General features: G+C 39.6%; 1 protein-coding gene across 2 annotated transcripts in view; it reads right to left on the bottom strand.

The window, feature by feature from the left end:
• Positions 1–23,552, bottom strand: part of Xpr1 (xenotropic and polytropic retrovirus receptor 1) — a 150,805-nt gene extending 127,253 nt beyond the window's left edge. Inside the window, exon 1 of one of the 2 annotated variants that reach the window (XM_085688082.2) lies at positions 23,316–23,552. In XM_085688082.2, the coding sequence (XP_085544208.1) occupies positions 23,316–23,384 (69 nt within the window). In that variant the 5' untranslated portion in view covers positions 23,385–23,552. The remainder of the gene's footprint in view (positions 1–23,315) is intronic. The other variant, XM_048421693.3, reaches the window with a different exon arrangement.
• Between the last annotated feature and the right edge of the window lie 242 nt (positions 23,553–23,794).

The following is a 23,794-nucleotide window of genomic DNA, read 5'->3' as shown; positions in this document are numbered from 1 at the left end:
TAATTCCAATATCACTTTTTTGAAAAGTCTTTATTGTTATCTCACCCTGTATTTCTTTCTGCACCCTGGACGACTATCCCCCACCCAAATTTAAACCTTGTTCCATTATTCTCCTTTACTCCCTTATATCACTGCATTTTATATTCCTTCCTAGTGGTTTTATCTCCCCTCAAACAGTGGTTTGAATGAGAATGCTCCCCAAAGGCTAATATATTTGAATGTTTGATCCCTAGTTGATGGAACTGTTTTAGTAAGGATTAGGTGTGGTCTTGTTGGAAGAGGTCTGTCAATGGGGGTGGGCTCTTATCATGCCAAGCCAATATTCAGTCTTTCTCTCTTCTCTCTCCCTCCCCGACCCGATTGTGTATGTGTGTGTGTGTGTGTGTGTCTGTCTGTCTGTCTGTCTGTCTGTCTGCCTGCCTGCCTGCCTGCCTGTCTGCCTGCCTGCCTGCCTGCCTGCCTGCCTGCCTGCCTGCCTGCTGCTTGTGGATACGCTATGAACTCTCAATCACTCCTCCAGTACCATGCCTGCTTGCTTGCTGTCATTTTCCCCACCATAATGGTCATGGACTCACCCTCTGAAACTATAAGCAAACCCCCAATTAATGCTCTCTTTCATAAGCTACCTTGATCTTTTCATAGCAATATAAAAGAAACTAAGACAGCTCCTTTGAAAGCCTCCTTCCTGCCCTTTATTAATTTCCTGATATATCTATGAGTATTTCAAATGAATACATTTATCTCAAGATTCAAATACAAACACGCAAACAAAATATTTGTATTCTTCTAAAGTGGAGCCTTTGATGGGTGTGGTCTTGCCCTCAGGACACCTTCCCTATTGTCCCATTGCAAAAGAACAAGGTTTCTCCTTAATTGTGTGTGTCTCTTCAACAACTGCAAGGGTTTTCTATGCACCCTCCTTGTTAAAACTTCAAACTCAATCACACTCCTTTCCTTGTCAATCTTTTAGTTCCACTTGCTACTCTCTCCTCTAAACCAGGATAAGAACAGTCAGCAGTGACCACACACTATCCTATCTTAAAATTGCCTCTGCCAAACAAATTATTATAGATCATTACTTTTGCCTTAAGTCTTACTTGACTTACCAGAATTCAGGCATATGGAAAACAGATACTTTGCCAGAAAATAACATGAATGGCCTCTAAGTAACTCCCCAACAGAATCTTGCTCCCCTCTGAAACCTCAGGAGTCAAGCCTTCATTGTCCACATTTCTCCTGGAATTTTGTTTTTCTGAACTCCTTCCAAAATGACCCAGTAAGCTCCACTTAGAGCACTGTGGAGCCTGTCTCTAGTCCACAGCTCCAAACACCTGCACATTTCTTCCAGAAATCAACTAACAATCAGCAATGAACACAGTCAGGTTTATCATGGCAAAAGTTATACTCTATGTAACAATTTTCCATATTACTTTTTTGTTGTTGCTGGGACAAACAACTGACAAAAGCAATGCAAGGGGGAAAGGTTCAGAGGACAGAGTTCACCACAGAAAGAAAGCATAGCAACAGGAATGTGAGGGGCTAGTCCCATCACATCCAGTCAGAAACAGACAGGGATAAATGCTGTTACTCAGGTGACTTCCTCCTTATTCCTTTTTATTCAGTATAGAACCCCAGCCTATATAATGGTGCCACCAACCATCATGTAGGTTTTCAATTAAATCTTTCTGGAAATGCCCTAACCAACACTCCTAGTGGTATGTCTTTTGGGTGAAAAGAAATTCAGTCAGGATGCCAATGAAGATTATCATCAAAATTATAAAATAATAGCTATATTTACTGAGTGTCTATCATCAGATATTATGAATATCTTAATTTATTATTTTAAGAGAAACTTGCAAGTCTTTTTTAAGTATATGACTCCCACTTAACCAACTGAAGATCTGAGACACAGAAAAGTTATCAAAGTATCATGCCAAGTATTGCTAAATATTAGTCACTTTACAATCAATGTTTCTTTGAAAAAGATAATAAATAGCTCATGTTTGGGAGTAAGACCTTATTTCCTAAAACAACTTCTATCTTGGTCTCAAATTTTCTGATTGTTCCCATATATTTCTGTATTTTTTCTCCTGTATCTCTTTTGTTTTTGTTTTCATAAGAAGTATGGTAAACAGTCTCTAATAATCCTTGCCTCCTGGTAGTAGTGCTTGTGTGCAGCCCCCTCTAGTACTACAGATGGCAGGCTTGTGTAAGCAACTGAATATTGCAGAGACGCCAGGGTAGAACTTCCGAAGATAGATCAAAAGATACAGTGTTTTTCTTCTTGTTCTGTCTAGTATCACCCACTCCTGAGAAAGCCAGCCAAGAAAACCTCAAGTAGCCCTACCAAGATCTCCATGTAGTAGAGCTGAGGCCTCATAAAAAGTGCAGCACAAACGTGCAAACCCTCTGACTGAGCCACCCTACACTGCTTCTCAGTTCAAGATAAGTACTGACAACTTCACTGAATCATCTGATTAAGCTGCTCCCAAATTCTTGCCACACAGAAACCATGAGACATGTATATTAATTTAAGCCACTACATTTTGTTAACAACTTGCCATAATGCAACAGATAATTAATACAACAAGCTAGATTTGGAAAAAAAGATGTTATATGATCAAATGCACCTGTTAGTAGATCATAAGTAACATTTTTGTTAGTTCTTATCAAAGTAAATTTTTATTCCCATAAAATTAAAGACTGTAAAAAAGTGAGACTGGAGAGATGGCTCAGTGGCTAAAAGCACTTACTACTCCTGCAGAGAACCTAAGCTCACCTCCCAGCACCCACATCACGTAACCCACAACTGCCTGTAACTCAACCTCCAGGAAATTCAGCACTATCTTTATGGCCTCTGTGGGTACCGGCACACTCAGGGTACATACACATATATGCAGGTACTCACATATGTACATAAAATAGATAAATAAGATCTAAAATTTTAAATTAAAAAAAATGGCTGGGCGGTGGTGGCATATGTCTTTAATCTCAGCACTTAGGAGGAAGAGGCAGGTTGTGTCTACAAGAAAACAAAACAAACAAACAAAACTATCAGACAGTGGTGGTGGCACATGCCTTTAATCCCAACACAAGGGGGCAGAGGCAAACAGCTCTCTGTGAATTTGAGAACAGCCCAGTCTACAGAATTAGTTTCAGGACAGCAAGGGCTACACAGAAAAACCCTGTCTCAAAAAACTAAAAAAAAACAAACAAACAAACAAAAAACTATTGGGTTAGCATTAAAAGCAAACTGGCTGTTCTTTTGGAGAACTTAGGTTTGCTTCCCATCACCCACATGGTGTACCATAACCTACTGTATATATGTATGTATGTATGTGTGTGTGTGTGTGTGTGTGTGTGTGTGTGTATATATATATATATATATATACTCATACACATACACACACGCGTGCGCGCGTAAAATCCTAGTGGATTTAAAGCCCTCTTCTGGCTGTGGGTATCAGGCACACACGTGATACACAAACATATTCAGGTAAAACACTCATACATGCAAAATAAAAATAATTTAAAAAATAAAATACAGAAAAACTATAGAAAGGAAAACTATGGCAACTTCAAGTTATTTATTTAGTAATAATAAAAAATACATTCCCATGTCAAAGCCACTACTACCGTAATTTAACTTACATCAATTCAAATACCCTTGAAAAGACACTCACACCCATGCTAAAATAGATCTGACAGAAGACTAAAACATGTCTTTGTCTAAGGATCCTATTCTGATGAAAAACTAAAACTGATAAGATGCATTCTTCTACCACTGAAGTCCATATGACTCATTGATACATTCCTGTGGCACAATGTCACTTCAACGTCTGTAAGCCCCAGCATCTAACAAAGTGCATGTTAAAATACATCTAGAAACTATATTGACTCATCATTTAATTTTAAGTGTTAGCTGATTGTTACTTTTATTTAAAAGCAGTTCCAGTTTTATGAGATATCAAATTGCAAAGTTCTATCTTAGTTATTCCAAACTTCATTAATTTTTTTATACAAAATTCCAATCTCTTTCATTCACTAGACAGAGAAAATATTTTCAAGGTTTTGCTTTTTAGACTTCCTAAATATATACTATGACTATTCAATTTAGAAAAACATGTTGAATTTTTGGTCAAATATAAACGTTACCACAATGTAACACTGCTAGCTATTCGTCTTAGTACAAGCTTGTCATTATATAGGATGAAAAGACTAAAAATAAAAATGAAAGTAAACTCAGAGGGAACTAAATTTTACAATGCCTACATGCCTATAAATTATCTTTTTAATCTACGGATCTCAGACTACTTCATGGCTCACATTTCGAGAGATATTTTTTAAAAAATACTACTTCATCAAACTCTCGTCAGGAACGCATGGTTATTTTTCATATCCTTCAGAAAGGAAAGAATCACCAACAACTAGGCACGTGTAAGATGCATTCCAATGCTGAAGACACTTAAATGCGGGAGCGCCACTCTTGATGTTGGCTTAGGAAATGCGTGGGGCTACAACTTTCATTTTTATGAATTTACTAAGCTCACAGTTCTGGATGCAAAGCCAGGCACTGGCATCTGCTAAGCTAGGTGAAGACACTCTGGCTACCTCAAAACATGGCAGATGGTATCATGTTGTAGCACACGTAACAGGCAAAGAGCACATGACACAGGAAGCCAAAGAACAAGACAAAGCCTGATTTGGTCTTTTTATAACAATGCACTAACAAGAACTAACCTGAGTTGGGCGGTGGTGGCGCACAGCACTCAGGAGCAGGCTGATTTCTGACTTTGAGACCAGCCTGGTCTACAAGAGTTAGTTCCAGGACAGGTCCAAAGCTACAGAGAAACTCTGTCTTGAAAAACAAAACAAAACAAAACAAGCAAACAAACAAACAAACAGACAAAAACCCTAACCTGAATCACGTAAGAACTACATAAATCTCTCCCCAAGACAGCATCCTCAACAACCTAAACCTTTAAGGAGGTACACCTCTTAAAGATTCTAAAATCAGCAAATGAACCTCTGCCACATCCTAGGCACCGGAAATGAAGACCAAATGCTCAGTTGTCATCAACCGGTTTCTAGAAAATTTTGACATTTTCTAGAAGGGGGTAGAATAATGTAAACATATTGAGTAAACATGTAAACATATACAATAGAAAATAACACCAATAACCTTTCTTACTTAAGTTAGGTCTTTCAGCACTTTCAAATATTGTTACATCTAATTCTCAACAATCTAGCAAGGTATCGTTATGTACTGCAACACAGTCTATACACTTAATACTAATCAATTCGTTCCCTTCCATATATTCCTCCTAAAAAGACAGTCTTGCTCTCTGTAGCTTATGGATGAGAAAACTGTGACAGACAGGCACAATAACCTGCACTAGCTGTGTTACCACAATTTTACTTTAAGTGATGTCAAAAATCAACACATTTTCTAAATCACTCTACTAAGAACCAAGTAACAAGAGTGAACCTCTTCACTCCAGAGGCAGATACAGGCAGATCTCTGTATGTTCCTGGCCAGTCTGGTCTACATAGTAAGTTCTGAGCCAGTCAAAGCTATACAGTGAGATCCTGTCTCAGAATTTAAAAAAAAACAAACAAACAAATGAACAATAAGAATTTTTAAAGGTCCTTGTTCAAATGCAATCAAATCCAATAGAAAACGTTCTGTCTTTTCTAAGAAATACTCAAGAGTAGAACAGCTTGAGACACTCACCTTTCAAAACATAAGCTTATTCTACACAGAGAGGATTAGTCAAAAGATGGACAGACTATGTCATTAGATGTGGCAGTCCTTCTGTTTACTGATAGTTTTGTTACCTGCTATTAGAAAAATATTAGAAAAAGGGGAGAAAATATAAAAAACCTAGTGCTAAATATAGACTTACTAAGCAGCAATCAATCAATAAATGAAACTTCTTTAGATTAATCCCCAAAGCTCACTTACATGCAACAGAAGACAAACATGAAATGTCATCTCTGCTGTTCACTGCCTTCAACCTCTTCCTCTTCTAAATCACGTCTCCTTGTCAGAGTGGCAGATCTCACTGACATTTAGTCATTTTAATAGAAGGTTAAAGTTTCCATGTGAAATCAGATTAACGTTTTCTTTCTCTCTGCCTGCACCCCCCTCCCTGGTTCCTTCTGGTTTTGAAGCTGGAGACTGAACCCAGGTCCTTGCCCATGTTAGGCAAACACTCTCACATTGCCAGCTGTCAACAAATCCAATGATAATTCTTTGTTCATTTTCCCCCTCAATATACTGTATTAAATACTGTCAAACAAATCAAGTGGAAGTCTTCATATTAATTTGAAACAAACTGCTAACTAACAATAAATGAAAACACTTTTAACATAAATCCTGAAAGGTACCATCACTCTCAATTTAGGGAGTGGTGTACTGGGGATTGAACCCAGAGTTCTGTTGTTAGACATATACTCTACCAGTTATGATTCTCAGTCCTCAAAGTATGTTTAAATAGTTCTCCTAGACATTCCAAGTAACAGCACTAATATAGGTAATGGAGTAACTCTAAGTTAACAGTGAGTGTATATTTCAGAAATATGACATGTTGACTACATACATGTCATAGTTTGAATGTAATTGGTCCCCATAAGCCTAGAGGGAATGGCACTATTAGGAAATGTGGCTTTGTTGGAATAGGTATGCCCTTGTTGGAAGGTATGTCACTGTGTGGGAAGGACTTTGAGGTCTCTTATGCTCAAGCAATGTCCAGTGGCACAGTTCACTTCCTGTTACCTGCATATCAAGGTGTAGATCTCTGAGCTCCTTCTCCAGCACCCTGTCTGCCTACATGCTACCATGGCCCACCATGGTGATAATGGACTAAACCTCTGAAGCTGTAAGCCATCCCAATTAAATGTTATCCTTTATAAGAGTTGCCATGGTCATGGTGTCTCTTCACAGCAACAGAAACCCTAAGTAAGACAATATATTTATCCCCCTTCCCTCTCAAAGCTTAGTGACAATGTAGTAATTCTTTTAAGTACAAAGCTATAAGGAAAAAATGGGGAAGGAGATATAGCAGGTAGCTGATTTAATAAATCTGCCCGAAACAGAGCAGGAGAGGAGTGAACTGATTTACCACACAACACAGAAAACTTGAAATACCTTCAGAGTAGGAACCTAACAGGAAGCAAGCCAATTCAAGTTTATAAACCCAGAAGAGGCCAAGAACTGGAAGTATCATGTGGTTGAGAAGGTAAAGTTAAAGAAAGGCTAAATACAGGATTGGTTGAATAAAGTAGTTAACAGGTCTACTCCTGGCTTACCACAATACTTTCCACACATATTCCACCAGACACTAACATCGTTTAGACCAAGAAATTGAACTGAAGGAGAGAGGAGGGATTAAGATATTGACTGCAGACCAAGCAGAGGACAGAGGCAATAAGCACAGACTGAAAATGAAGTGTATACACGAATGGTAGGATCGCAAGCTGATTTCTTCCCCAACCCTCATAACTAAGAACATGCCTGCTAAGAAAACATAACTAGGGGGACTGGAAACAGGATCAGTGGGTAAGTGCTTGCTGGGCAAGCATGAAGACCATAGTTCAAATTCCCAGCACCTATGTAAAAAGTGGGACGTAGTGACACACACCTGTAATCTCAGAACTGTAGGGGGAAGAAACAGGAAAGTCACCAGTGTTTACATGCTGCCAGAACGGCTCCAGGTTCACTGAGGGACCCTGTGTCTCAAGGGAATAAAGTGGTGAGTGATAGAGTAGGACACTGATAGCCTCCTCTGATCTCTGAGCATGCTTAGGTAGAAGCACCCACAGACAGACGTGCACATACAACACAGCACACATGAGAGAGAGAAAAAGAGAGAGAGAGAGAGAGAGAGAGAGAGAGAACAACTGAAGGAAAACTAGGATATTGCCTCTCTGTTTCTCTGTTCCAATTATTCATTAGTTAAACAATAGCATGTGAATATGATGGCAATTATATAATAGCCTCATCAGAGCTCATTTGCATACATCACTCAAGAGTGTTCTCTAAAGTCAAGCACTTTCTATTTTATTTTAGATTAAGAATCCTCCTGTGGGTTTGCTTTAAAGTAGTTATCCATCTTTAATTCTTTAATCAAAGTATAGAGGTCATTGACTTTACACTAGAAAATGTTATTCTAGGTTAGTTTCACAAACAAAGCAGATATACTCTTCCTATATGTGTACAGGAATTGTGAGAAACAAAACAAAATTTTCATGAACCCAGTACAAGATCAACATTAGAAACTAAGTCTCCCAGTAAAGATGCTAACTGTAAAATTACTCATACACACATTGAAATAACAAACTTATAAATCTTACTACTATAACAAGTGAATCTGTTTTTTTCATTTATGAAAATAGTAAAAATCATTTCAGTGGTTTACAGAAAGTTGTTTTCTCTTTTAATTGAATATGTATGTGGTCTGAATTCCAGAAATTCTACTTTTCCACAGAATTAGTGGGGTCTAGATACTTACACTACTGAGGTCTACAAATTACATTCTTTTTTTTAAGTTCAAGAGCAATTTTATTAGAGTTTAAAAGAAAAATCTCTTCAGCAGACAAGCTGTACATCTCAGCAGCTACCCAGAGGAGGAAAATGGAGGAGAGAAGGTTTAAGCCATGCCACTTGACATGGAGTCACATGGAGGTGAGGGAGCTTAAGAGGATGTGAAGAAATACCTAAGTTCTGGCCAACAGCAGAAAGAAAGAGACAGAATAAAAGAAAAGGCAAAGTTATACCTTTCTGAGTCATAGCTTGCTGTGGGAGCTCCTTCTGCTCCTTCAACCAATAGCCTTAAAGATACGGTGCTGTGGGAGCTCCTTCGCCTCCTTCAGTCAATAGCCTTTATGTTACCAGTCCACTTGGGCATGGTCTCTTATACTATAAATGCGGATGCAAACCGTGTGCGCCAGCGCTCTCTCTCTCTCTCTTGCTTCCAGCTCTCATTTCCAGCTGCAAGACTCTGTTCCTGTTCTTCATTCATGCAGAGGATTGTGATTTAGGACAGTGATCTGTAAGTCTTCCCTAAATAAATAACCCTTTATTATACATAATTCTGAATGAGTGCGGGATTATTTTGTATCTTCCATCATCAAGAACTCAGAACTCACGCTGGTTTGATTCAGCTTATAAAGGCTGTTGTTTTTATTTGTGTGTTGTGTGGGTGGCTGGGGTGCAGTGGGCGTGCACAAGTGCCACAGTGCCAGTGGCAGTCAGAGAACAACTTTCATAAGTCCTTTCCTCTCACTGTGTGGGTCCCAGGCATCAAACTCTGGTAATCAAGCTTGACAGAAGGTACCTTTAAAGGCTGAGCCATCTCTCTAGGCTGCATTTCTGGTTTTACATACAGCCTGTGTGGCTCTAAAGCAAATAGTCATTTGGGTCAATTTTTGAGACACACTCTCCAGCAACTCAAAAATTAGACCTTGATTCAAGGCTACTGAACAGCCATTGCTAATGACAAGCCTAGAACACTGGCCATCGTGGATGCTGGGAAACCCAGAATCAGTGACAGAAGAAAGCTGTAAAGTAATAAAAGGAATCTAAACTGGGATTCTCTGTTCTTGTCATGGTCATGAACAATAAAAGTTTCGAGCTCTGCAGTAGCTACTTGCCACATGTTGCTATTAAAATTTTAATTAGCTAAAATTAAATATTGAGTTCTGCAGTCTCATGAACCACATTTCAAGGATCCATCAGTCATATGTGACTCGTGGCCACATACTGGACTATATAGATATAGAACATTTCCTCTATCATTGCAAGTCCTACTACATAGTGCTGTACTGCAGTTTACCTATCAAGATAATTGCCAATGCTGCTTTCCTTAAAACCAAATAATGCCTTCCAGTGATAAAACCTATAGCAGTCAACTGTCTACCCTGGCTTGGTAATAAATAATACATTGTTACTGCCTATAATATACAGACCAGATGTTTTACCTATAGTATCATAATGACTGAGAAAGCCTCTTCCATAGGTAGAATCTAAGATTCAGAAAGGGTAATAAACTATTAAATAATAAAGCCAAACTTCAAATTGCTCTCTTAAAATCCAACTAAGCAGAGGTCAGGGATGTAGTTCAGTGGTAGAATGCCTGCATAGCATACATAAGGCCCTGAGTTCAAGTCCTAGTACTGGGGAAAAAAACTGTAAACAAAACATTCATATACCAACATAGATATTAGCATTGTCTTTTTAAAACGGTCTTTAAAATTCATGCATGTGTGAATGCAAGCATACATGTCTTGCAGCATATGTGAAGAAATCAGAAGAAAACCCATGGGAGTTGGTTCTCTCCTTCTATCATACGGTTCAGATAGTCTTTGGGCTGATAGTAGGTGCTTTTAACTGCCAAGTCATCTCTCAGCCCAGCATTAACATTATCTTAAAAAGAAAAAGAAAATAGAATAAAGGAGGTCAACATTAAAAGTAAAGGGGAAAGAATGTCTCAAAACAGTAACAATGGCAGCATATCCAAGCATACTCCAGTAAAAAAGATATACACAAGGAATTTGATCCATCCAAACAGTGTAAGACCAAGGCCCTGTAGAATGAAATGAGTGCATCATTAACTCTAGCTTTCTAATCACATGCTCAGCCAGTCTCATAATTTATCTCCTCTCAATAGGCTGGTGGAGAGAACAGACAAACAATATGATGACAAGGAAAACCTGTTTTAGCCTAAAATATGGATGCTAAGTACATTTCTCATTGTAATGAATAATTTGGTACACGGGTATCTAAACATCACTCCTTTGTGAGCTTACAATATTCAGCCAGCCACTTAATTGTATACAATTGGCCAAGCCCCATCAATCTAGGGTTACTGAAAAGATCAATTCAGATTGGAACTTGGGGCACAGTGAATTCAAAGTAAAGACATTCTGTGAAACTCCTTGGCAACCAGTAAAATGGTGTTCCCAAGCAAGGCACTGACCTCAAATGACACCTTTCATTCAAATTCCAGCAGCATTTATTAGTTCCTGTAGCAAATGCCCCAAGATTCCCAAGTACCAAATAAAAAACAATTCTTCCCCTTCAACGTTTTTCCTACTCAGCAGAACCACTGCACAGAAAACATATCACAGTGATAACAGAATTGAATTTGAATGAGAGCAAGGGAATGGGGTACATGGAAGAAGTTGGAGGGAGAAAAGAGAAGGGAAAAATGACATAATTATATTGCAATCTCAAAAGTTAAAAATAATAGAATCTGTACTAAGACAAAACTGAGTTCATAATCTTAATTCATCCTAAACTAACTGTGCAGCCTTGGACAACTACTAGAGTAAGAGATTACTTGTCTTCAAAAATAGGATAAACACCTATGTCAACAGGCCTGTTGTAAAGATCACATGAGAAACTTCATCCAACAAATATATAAGTAGTTAAATGTGACAGATGGTGGGCTAGATACTAGATGGACAACATCTACTACCTGGCTGGACATTCAGCAAGCATCTGGTAAATGTTACACTATAACATCAAATCTAAAAAGCCACTAACAGCAACATACGTCATTGGTTTATATACTTCTAAGACTGAAATGCTATGTCAAACAGAAAAACAATATAGCATTAATTTTTAACACATTCCAATTTCATTTAAAATGTGAACCAAATATAAAACCAATTAAATAAAACACTGATTCAAGTCTTCAGAATTTTTTACTATACTATCTTTTTTCCTGTCTTTGACATAATTTGTCTAAAACATCATATAAGATACAAATTACATACACACACACACACACACACCACATTGTATCATCTCTTTAAAATCTTTTATGGACAAAGAATGGTAATACATGCCTATAATCACAGCACTTAGGAGATTAAGGCAGGAGGATGGCAACTCTGAGACAGTTCTGAGCTACATACTGAGAGCCTGCCAATAAGTAAATAAATATTTACAATTCATACCCAGGAACTTATCTTCACAGTGTTCTAGGCTTTTCAATCCCTCCCAGATCCTTTCCTGGTTCACTCTATAGACTGTCCAATGCTCTAATAAAATCAAACTCCGTTAGGTATATCTGGATATGGTATAGGAGTTCCTTCAGTTTGTGTGTTGCTTTCACTGGTTAATGAATAAAGAAACTGCCTTGGCCTAGTTGATAGGGCAGAACTTAGGTAGGCAAAGAAAACAGAACTGAATGCTGGGAGGAAGAAGGACAGAGTGAGAGAAGCCATGGCCTGAGATGGACGCCAGTTAGAATCTCCGGTAAGCCACTGAAACTGGTGATACACAGATTAATGGAGATGGGTTAAACTAATATGTAAGAGTTAGCCAATAAGAAGTTAGAGCTAATGGTCAAGCAGTGTTTTAATTAATACAGTTTCTGTATGGTTATTTCGGGTGTAAGATAGCCAGGTGGCCAGGACAAACAAGGGGCCCTCTCCTCATAAATATTCCTACCTATGCCATTGCTCAACTTTCTGCCTACAGTGTCCTTTTCCTTCTTACCTATATGATAAAATTATATTCAATCACTTGTATCTTACTGAAATAATACCACTGTAGATCCTTCTAATGTAAATGTCTTTGCTCTTTAGGGCAAAATCAACTGGTCATTCTTTTGTAACAAACAATATGTGTATGTGTGTGTGTGTGTAACAATACATATATGCATGTATGTATGTGTAATTAGACGACAACATAATTTAAAAATTACTCAAAAGTAAAAACTCATGCTCACTGACTACCGCACACCCTGTATGATCCCAACTGTGTGTCATCATGTTAGGAACCTAGTCTCTAAAATTCGACACCCTGCTTTTGCTTTCTAAGCTCTAAGCACTTTCCAGCTATGCAACCTACCCATCCTAAAATTCAATGTTTCCCCTAACAAGAATAATAATATACTTTGGATAGTGAAGATTAAAGTGCACACCAGAGCACTCAATAAACATTAGTTGTGGTTATTATCATTGTTATTGTTTTATTGTTGTTTTAAAAAAAAAGGGAGGCACTCATGAATAATGAGTACATTTAATATATGCTCTAATATCCTCTAGACCAGTGCTTCTCTACCTTCTTAATGTTGCAACCCTTTAATACAGTTCCTCATGGTATGGTGACCCCCATAACCATAAAATTATTTTGTTCCTACCTCATAACTACAATTTTGCTGTTATGAATTGTAATGTAAATCATTTTTGGAGATAGGGGGTTGCAAACCTCCGGTTGAGAACCACTGCTCTATGTACATTGTCCTGACTTTGGCTTGTCAACTTGGGCTATAGGAGTTAGGAAATGTAGTCTTCATGTAACCTATGCTACAAAACAAGCAGAGGTATGTTACAGAGGAATAGGCTATTCATTTCTTAACCTTCCTGAGTCTTCCTTTAATTTCTACCTGACCCCTCAAGCCTTATTATATTTCCTCAATTCTATCTCCTAATTCAAACAGCTTTCTACTTGTGAGCATACCTTATAAATGAGGGCAATGGTTAATTTTATGTAGGTAAGTAAACAACAGCATCATTAAAACCTGAGTCTTATCATTTACTGAATCTTTTAATTGGCATACAGAAAAAACATTTTAGGTTGTTAATGTGATCTAATAGATTAGATTCAGATAACTGTATTTGTACAGAACATCTATTAACCCGGACAAAGAATATTCATCCTTGAAATTTTAAGGCAAAACAACAACAAAACGCAATATTTATATGTGTAATGATTGTTCTGTCTCTTTAAGAGACAAGCCATGCCTACTCCCTCCCCCATCCACTGAGGCAGGCAGGTCTTCCTTCCTGCTTGCAGCCTTAGTCTCTCTCTTTTCTCTTCTTTTCTCTTCTCTTCTCTTCTCTTCTCTTCTCTTCTCTTTTCTCTCTCTCTCTCTCTCTCTCTCTCTCTCTCTCTCTCTCTCTCTCTCTCTCAGAGGCAGTTTCCATCTCTCCCTTCTCTCCTCTTTCTCTCTCTCTCTGCTCTTTTTCCCTCCCTTCCATAACCACTAAATAAATACCCAACCTCACTCTGCATGGCATGCCTATCCATCTGTCTCTGGCCAGCTGCCACCACATGGCTCACCGCCGGGGACCAGCCACCTTTGGAGACCTGCTGTGGTCTACTGGGCCTGTCCCTGCCTGAGACTGGCTCTTGGGACCGGCTGCTCTTGGGACCACTGCCCCCTGCCTGCTACCAAATGGCTTACTGCCTGCCACCACTTGGGGACCTGCAGAGTTTCTGCTGCCTGCCAACGGCCTGCAGCGTTTCTGCCACTGCAGCTACTCAGGGATCCGCAGCAATTTTTAATAATCCACTACAATATGGCTGTGCTAAACCTAAGCAGCCAGCTGTAAGGCTGATCCCATGCAGTGTGTGACCTGTATGCCCTCAATTTATCCATTCAAAAACAAGGTATTGAGAAGTTTTTTTTTTCAATTCCAAATCTAACTTTTTAGGACAAAATATTGTTTTTACTATAAAATTGCTAAGAACTAAAGTTAGGTAACCACTAGAAGCTCACTTAAGCTATTTGGATACATTTAAGAATGCACTTGTGATTTTTCATCTCAGTTAAAAAACAAAAAATTTTGACATGGGATAGTCAAACAAACGAATTTACAAAATGACCATCACAACTAACTTATTATACAACTACATTATCATTGATGGCTGTCTTCCTTAGTGTATACTGAAAAAGCTAAGAACAATTCATTAGAACAAATACTACAGACATCTGAAATATTAGCTCAAATGAACACAGCCATTTCCTAGAAAAATCTACATATGACATCTGGCAGATAAAGCTTGAGGTTCCATCTCCCTAGTATAAAGCCAACTAACCAAGCACTATACATTATCTTTGAATTCTTTGGAAAGAAGAACTTTTTAATATATTCATCTTACTATATGCCAGGCATTGTTCTAAGAACTTTTGGTGGTTTGACTTATTTAATCCTCAACAGCTAGGCATGTTGCATACATCTTCAACCCCAGCATTTTCTCAATAGGCTGAGACCAAAGTATCAAAAGTTCAAACTACAGTTTTAGTTCAGTAATAGAGTGCTTACATAATATGTCAAGATCGACCTGCATTACATAGTGAGACTGTCTCAATGACTTTGGAAATGTCAATCGAACAAATGAATTTTGGAAATGACGATTTTTGTAATAGTCCTACAAGAATCTTACTATCATCATTGCTAATTTACACAGAAGGAAAGCAAAGCACAAACATGTCAAGTGATGTGGGCTGGGGAAATGGCTCAGCAAGTAAAAGCACTAGCCATGCAAGCCTGATGACAAGCTCCATTCTCAGGACCCAGGGTAGAAAGAGGCAACCGACTCCTAACAGTTGTCCTCTGAGCTCCGCAAGTGTGCACTCACCACACACACACACACACACACACACACACACACACACACACACACACACACATTTATTAAGAAAAAACTAAATGACAAGCGACTTGCTTGCAGTCACTAAGCTAGTAAGCCGGTGAGCTTTGATTTGAACCTACAGTCTGACTTTAGGTTCTCTGTGTTAAAACACAAAGCCAATAAAATAAGTCAGGATAATGGTTAGCTCAGTCACTGACCAAGCCAAATGGCCTTCATCATTTATCTCTATGATTCCATTCTCACTTGGACAAAACTGGAACTGAACTGTTCCTTACAGGAACATGTAACCTTGACATAAACCTTAAAGCCAACTGCCACAACTGAGGCAATCAATAGCAATATCCACTTTCACATTCCTCTTTTTACAATTCATCCCTTCCTTCTTATGCTCATCGTATTAGCTGTTTATTCACAATGTTATGACCACTATGAGGAAACATAAATTAACAGAGGTGAATTCTGTCCTACTAAGGGCTCTGCTGCCTCCAAACCCTACTGACAGAAAAGACCAGTCATCACTTCACCATGCCATAGATACAGATAAAAGGTCAGTGGTACTGAAGAGGCCTCTCACTGTCTCATGTGTGCTCCTGTAACTAGGAGCAGCAGTATAGTTATTTACAAGCTCAGCCTACCCCTCCTGAGACAGTAGTAACAACCTACCTACACAGCCTGCTTTTAAGAGAAATGTTTTCTAAAGTGTTTATCACAAGGTGTGACATAAGCCCTCAAATAAATAAACAAACAAACAAATCCCGGCTGCTGCTGTTGTCACCATCCACTACCGCCACCGCCACCATTGCTATTTACACTCCCTCCCAGAAGGAAGAGCTCCATAGTATGAGACTTAATTTCAATTCTAGCTCTACTGACTTAACAGGTGAAATCCAGGGAAGCCAAATTTCTTTTCTCTATGGCCCTTCATTGTGTAGCAGGCACCAGGAAACCCTCACCCTATCCTCTCCCATGCTTTGTAAAAACAGAACATTTTTATTCAAGCCATCTCCCAACTTTCTGAAATAAGTCCTGTGCTCATAGAAGGCACTGCTGAGCTGGTCATGATGGCACATGCCTTTAATCCCTGCACTAGGGAGACACTCCTGAAGCAGAGGCAGGAGAATCTCTTGTGAGTTTGAGGTCAACCAGGGCTACATAGTGAGACCCTATATTAAAAAAAAATAAAACAAACAAACAACAAAAAAAAACCCTTCATAAACCTACCACTCGTTTGTTTTGTTTTGTTTCCTTCTCCCACAGGTATACAAAGTAGTTTTAGATGCTGTATGAAATGTAAGGTCAACCCCAGTGGTTAGTAAAAGATGTGTTTGTATATTGCATACTAAACACTCCTCGGTTTTTAGTTTCTAATACAGCATATCAATAGACATTGACATCCTTTATAATTTGAAGACTTTCAGAGTGTTCTAGGATTCAAAAAGCTTGAGAACCATTGCTCTAAGGCATTAAAAAAAAAAAGTAACCCACAAAGCATACTTTCTGGAACTAGAGAGAGAGCTCAGTTGATAAGAGTGCTTGCCTGGCACTAGTGAAAAGTCTTGGGTTCTTTCTCTAGTAAGGCATAAACCAAGAATGGTAGCTCACGCCCATAATCTCAGCACTAGAGGTATAGGCAAAGGGATCAGAAATTCAAGGTCATCCTTGACTATGTGGGGAGTGCAAGGCCAGCCAGGCTTTCTGGAAAGGGGGAAGACAAGAGGAAGGAAAGGCCGAGAGAGGGAGAGGGAATATGGAGAGATTAAGTGGATGAGAGGAATAGATACTGAGACTTCCCCACTTTCCTCTGTGACTGCATCCCACCTTTTATCTTCAAAAGACCAACTGTTGGAGCTGAGGCCTGGGGACCTGGCTTGGTGGATACACAGTTCACTGCACAATTATGAACACCTGAGTTTGGAACCTCCATGAGAATCCTGGTATGGCGAAATTCCTCTGTAACACCAGAACAGGGACAATGAAAGCAGGTGGATCCTTGAGGCTTTCTGACTATTCAGTCTAACAAAATCAGCAAGGTCCAGGTTCAGTGAGAGATCTGTCTTCAAAAACTAAGGAGGAGCTCTGGGAAAGGGCAGGCAGATCTCTCTGAGTTTGAAGCCAGTCTATTCTACACAGTGAGTTCCAGTGTACATTCCAAGGCCCTGTAGAGAGGCTGTTTCAAAAAAAAAAAAAAAAAACAAAAAACAAATAAATAAGGTGGGGCAAGGCTTTAATCTCAGCACTCAGGAGTAGAGGCAGGTGGATCTCTGTGAGTTCTAGACCAGCTAGAGCCTATCTTGAGACAGCCTCAAAAATAGATAAGATGGAGAGCAATAGAAGATACCTAATGTCAACCTCTGGCTTCTAAACACAAAATGCACATAAGTGGGTACATACCTGGACACAGAAGTGTTCACTATTTATGAGCACTAAATGACAGAGCTGTACCTTAGGAATTCTTAGCTCCTTATTCCCGATCTAAGATCTTTATACTAGTATAGCCCTCCTTCAATAATAAGACTTTAAAAAAAAAAAACACCTTTCCTACCTGAACATTTTTGATCTAATAATTTATCTCAGTATTTCAAAGGGCTAGTGTAAGGTTCAGGACTGCTTTAATTTTGAACTTAATTTTGATGGATACCAAACTATCAAGGCACACATGAGATATAAGTTAATCGTGGATGTCAGAGGATATGAACACTGACTTCAAAAGGTTATCTTAAAACTGTGAAATACTTTGTTGAACTTTTTGTCAGATCTAACAAAGTATTGCTACATTACCTGGAGTCTGGCTAGTGGCTATTTCTGGATGAGTCAGTTGTCACTGCCATGCTGTTCACTATGCTTACAGACTGGCATTACCTCACAGCATCTCCTGTTAGGTTCCTCTAAGTTTTATTGACTTTGAAGGCTGAGTGAGCTGAACTTACACAGCATTCATTTACCTAAGCAAACTGTACTGCTACCCGCTGACAACGAACAAAGAAGTGAACAAATCACTGAAAACCCTGACTCCCTCAGAATTTTAAAACACTTGTGGGAAGCCTCCTTGGCAGAGTGCTACACCAATTCATTTACTAACATTTGAAAATGTTATTTCTTCCTTCTCATATGCATAATATTGACAAAACTAATGGTTTTAACAATATCTTATCTCACGCCATAGAGTTTGGGGTACAATGCTTTAGGGACTAAAAGTCAAAAGTACCTGAAACCCCCAGCTAGTATAACTCAGTCTCTCAAATGTTTTCCAAATGAGGACTGATGCCAGGACTAGTTTTCCATGGTCACCCCAGGTCAAATAAGATTCTTAGGTTCTTATGATCTGGGCCTTCACCCAAAAGCTGATCCAAAATCAGCCTCAGGGATGGATAGACAAGTATAATCTTACCAGGATACTCACACTAATATACTTTACAGAGACAATAAAGAACAGTTATAGCTTCCTGCTCTACTTTTATTCACTCATTTAAATTATATTTGTAAATTAGGCATCTCACTAACAATCATTCATAAGCATTATTTAAAATATACTACATTGTACTTTATTTGCAGAAGTACCGTAAAGAAAAAGTGTGGTTTGTGCCCCATCGGGTGGCCAAACTGAAAATTTCAAACAAGTTCCAGCAAGGCAAGTGAACCCTAACTAATCAACATAATACTCCTGAGACACGGAAGCTGTAACACAAGCTTTCCCACGGGAGGGCTCTATAAGTGAAAATCAGAACATCACAGCAACTCTTCCTTCCACCTGACAATGGGGAAGTGCAGTTTAGGCAGTACGTTTTCCAGATCATGTAACATAAAATCAGTTCATCACCATTGCTTTCTGTTTAAGGAAAATAAAAGCCTCATGTTGGAGATGTGGTTCAGTGGTAGAGTGACTTGCTTAGCATGCCCAAAGCCCTGGGTTCAATCCCCAGCAATGGAAACAAAAGATTTCTCTGAGTTTTCAAGTCACAACAAAATTTCAATTAAAAACGTTTTTTAATTTATTAATTTTTTGGCGTATTTATTTATTTGGAGAATTTTTGTTTTTGTTTTGTTTCGAAGACAGGGTCTCACTATGTAGCTCTGGCTGTCCTGGAACTCACCATGTAGACCACGCTGGCCTCAACTCACAAAGATCTTCCTGCCTCTGACTCCCAAGTGCTGGAATTTAAGGCGAACATCACTGTTTGGCTTTTCATTAAGTTTTTTGAAAAGTTTTTTTTTAATATTAATTTTATATTAGGATTTAAAAATAGTTCCTTAAATTCTCTCTTCATAAACATAATTAAACCAAAACAAAACACAGAAATTTAGACTTGAATGGGTGCTTGGATTATAAAAGGCTTACTTAGAAATCATCAAAGTTTAGTTCTCCAACACCACATACAGATAAACAACCTGAAACCTCAAAAGGAGGAAGTGATTTCATAGGGTCACACAGCTAATGTGACCTGGTTCCCAATTCTGAAACATACAGTGCTCAAGAAACAAGTCAGATGTGTGCATGTGTATGTCCACACATTTATATGACGCCAAATGGCTTAACCTTTCTAGACCCGAGTTTCTTTGCCTGAAAAAGCAAGGAAGTAGATAATCTTTAAAATTCCTTTTAATTCCTCAACTTTGGAGAGCTCACTGTTTTAGTATCTTATGCTTACTACAGTATACATTGAAAAAAGTCATTCTTGGTTCCTGAGACACCAAAGCACAGGACCCTAGAGAGAAAAAAAAAATCATGTCAGCAATCAAAGGCATCAAATATACTGGCCTCTTTTGTTAATATTCTGCAAAATACTATCTGATCCCACTAGTCTATCTGGATGAAATTGGTCTGAGTTAACCTATTCAATTAACCTATTACAGACCTCTAAAATATACAACCATTGATTCTAAAGTTTTTCAAAGGATTGTTCCAGCACTTATTGATGTTCCATTTTCCACCCTGAGATTTGTACTCAGGTTATTAGAAACAAAGATAGTCTCTGCTCATTTGTATTTATTCTTAGTAAAACTGTTCATAAAGCATCAACTAGAAGTCCTGCATATGGTTTTGCCTTGTTGCTCTATTCTTTTGTGCTTATCCTGACTATGAATGCCACAATTTTTTAGTTAAAGACTAATAATTTTCAGGATGTTGACATAATACTATCAATAATTTTAGCAATTCAGGAAATTAAAAGTTAAACCAAACACTTAGGAACTAGAATGGGCCTTAAAGGGCTCTGGCCCTTTATGTGTTTCTTTATGGAAAAGAAGAGAGCAGGAAGAGCAAAAACATTCTCTCCAGGGCCTCACAGCCAACATACACAAGAACTAGCACCTACCATGCGCCATGTATCTATAATATTATATAGAATTATATATTGTATAGAATTATAGATGTAAGCAAAATGTTCAGTTTCTATCTTAAAGCTCCACCTAACTCAAGTAATAATTAATAAACTGACATAAAACAAAGAAACTGAACAGTTTCTGTTAGTCTAGGGCACTAGAAGGCAGCCTAAGCTTGAATTAAGGGAAATGCATCAAATTTCATCACTAGGGCTTGAAAAACAAATTCAAGTGTCTGTTCTGCCAACTGTTTCATTTTCAACTACATGAAAACACATATTTCAAAAAATTAAGCAAATGCTTAGCAAAAGCTAACTTTTATTATAGATACCTTTTTCCTCTGACTTTTTCTTTTTGAGACCATCTCTTCCCTGGCATTTTTAAGTCCCTAACATTCCCAGACCTTAGCAATTCTTACTCATCTCTTTATGCTATTTTTAAATCTTTAGAAATAATACACAACACAAAGACTACACTCTGATGCAAACGTCTTTAATGGTTCCAACTTACAAAGAAAAAGCCCCTTATTTTTCACCTTGTCTATAGAACAATGAGTCTACCAAGAATAGAAGTTGCATACTAGGGAATCTCTCTGTAGAATCAAATTTCAATTATCCACAATAAATGAATTTTTCTAAAAGTAATTTATAATTGGTCTGAGAAAGAAAATGCAGTCACTCAAAGGCATAGGAATTCTGTCCCTCGGTGACTAATCTAGAGTAACCATTTAGAAATAATACTAACCAAATAGACTACGTAAATTGAGGCGTCCCAGAGTCACTGTGATTACTCCAGCCACAAAGCTGACATTACAAACCAAGGGTTAATTGCATTTTTAAACTAAATCATATGCTTCCCCTTCCAGGCCAAGATAGTCCAAGTTAATTCTATAAAATAGTCAAATGTTGAAATACTTCAAACAAATCATAGGATACATTCGACCACTGTTACTCTGAGCAGAAATCAAGCATTCCATACTGTATAATAATAAGATGTGCTTCGGCATGCTCCGGTCCTAGCCTCTCTGAAGAACTGACAGTGGTGCTGAAAGTGCTAGCAGCAGGATGAAAAGCCAAGGCCTCCTTTCAATGAAACCCACCATCTGGAGGCTAGCCAAGGTTTTAAAACTGACTGAATGTTATTACAAACATTAAATCAACACTCTACAGCCTGAACTGTTAGAACCTTTTCTTACAGAATGCAGCTAAAAGAACCCTACAAGCAAACTGGCAAGAAAGTATTAATAATAAGCCATTCGTCTCTAGCATTAAATGCAGTATACTGTACGTAAACTTATTTTACAATCTTCAAGATTCTGTTTAACCTAACTACACCCTTCCCCCGACCCCGTCTCCAATTATTACACTGGCTACATGAATAAATGAACTTACTGCTGTTGCCTAAACATCCTATCACTAAATTTATATAAAGTTAAAAAGAGATCCAAAATATTTTAAATCATAAAACCTAGCCAGTGTGTGTGTGTGTGTGTTTGTGTGTGTGTGTGTGTGTGTGTGCTCCTATTGATTTTATACTCTTTGTTCCTGCTCATACCATAGATGTGAATTCCTGGAGGTTACAGACCCAGCTGTCTTTCTCTATCCAGGAGATGAGCTACTAGCTTCTGAGAATAACCTATTGCAAGCTCAAAACCCTTCAGGTACCCTACCTTCTAAATATGTGAGTAGATTTCACTGCCTTTACTGTTCCCAATACTGACTCAAGGTTCCTTACACTACCTATTAAATAGCCTCCCAAAGCTGTGGAAGAAGAAACTGAGAGGAAGGGAGGAACATGACTCCTGTAACACACAAGTAAGGTACAGTATTTACAATACAGTGAATTTTCTCCCTAAAAACTTAGCAGAAAATCTGAAATTTGAAATGATCCTCTTGCCTCCTTCCTCTTCCCTCCATTCCAAAACCTGAGAAGAGTGAAAAATCCAAAGATGAGGTTCCTCTGTATAGTTCGTGCAATCAGTACAAAGACTAGACTAGACACCGTCTCCTTATCAAAACAGAACTATTAGTTCAATGCGTTTGGAAACTATAACCACTGCATTAGGCGAAACACATTTCACCAAGTTTCAATCCTGTTACAAAGCCTTTGTCAACAGTGGGCAAGTGGGGGTAAGCCGACGGGCTGGTGAAGGCAAGCGCTGGAGGGGCTTATCTTGCAAGAGCACGATTCCTTGGCGAGAGAGGAGCGGCGAGAAGCACCTAACCTTGGCGAGGGGGTAATCTTCCGCGGTGGGGACCGGAGGTCGGGGGAATGAGAGAAGGTGGCGCCGAACCGCCGCGACCCCGGGCCGCCGTCACACCTGCGGCTCAGCCTCCCACCACCATTCCCCAGCCCCAGTCCGGCTGTGCCCTTCCTCTCGCCGCCGCCTGCATATCCGTTACCCCGGCGGCAGAGGGCTGCGGGGGAGGGGAAGGACGGCCTGGCCGCCGGGGGCCAGAAGCGCCGGGGATGCCGCAGTGGCTCCCCGCGGCAGTGGGTCAAAGTCCGCCCCGACCGGGGAGCTCACGGCGGCGGCTGAGGTCGCGACTGGGGAGATGGCAGCCCCTTCCGAGCCCGCCCCAAACCCGGCCGCCGCGGGTACCTCATACTGGATGTACTGCTTCCTCCACTCGGGAGTGATGTGCGCGGAGAGGTGCTCGGCGAACTTCATCCTGCCGTGTCCCCCTCACTCCCACCCGGCTCCGGCAGCTACAGGCGGCGGCGGCGGCAACTGCGACTCCGACTCCTCCCCACATGGGCCCCGGCGCTGCGCGGAGCTGCGCTTCTCTCCTCCTCCGCCGCCGCCGAGGTCTCCTCAGAGCCGCCCTCCCGCCATCTTCCTCCTCCTCTTCATAGCCCCGCCCCGCCCCGCCCTCTAGACGTCATCGCCATGGTAACCGCCTACGCCGCTCGAACGGAGGGGGCGGGGTACAGGGCGGGGCCTCCGGGGGCTTTCCTTTATGCTCCGCCCCTTTGGGCCGGACGTGGTGAAGGAACCTCCCCTGACCTCTTCCGCCTGTCTTCTGTTTTCTACAGCTGCTTTCTACAGTCTGCCTGGGAAGCAGAACTGTTGTCATTTCA

This window comes from Myodes glareolus, chromosome 5 (genome assembly GCF_982192425.1).
Source record: "Myodes glareolus chromosome 5, mMyoGla1.1, whole genome shotgun sequence".
In the NCBI taxonomy this organism is placed as follows: domain Eukaryota; kingdom Metazoa; phylum Chordata; class Mammalia; order Rodentia; family Cricetidae; genus Myodes; species Myodes glareolus.
This window is presented reverse-complemented; position numbering and strand designations above follow the sequence as displayed.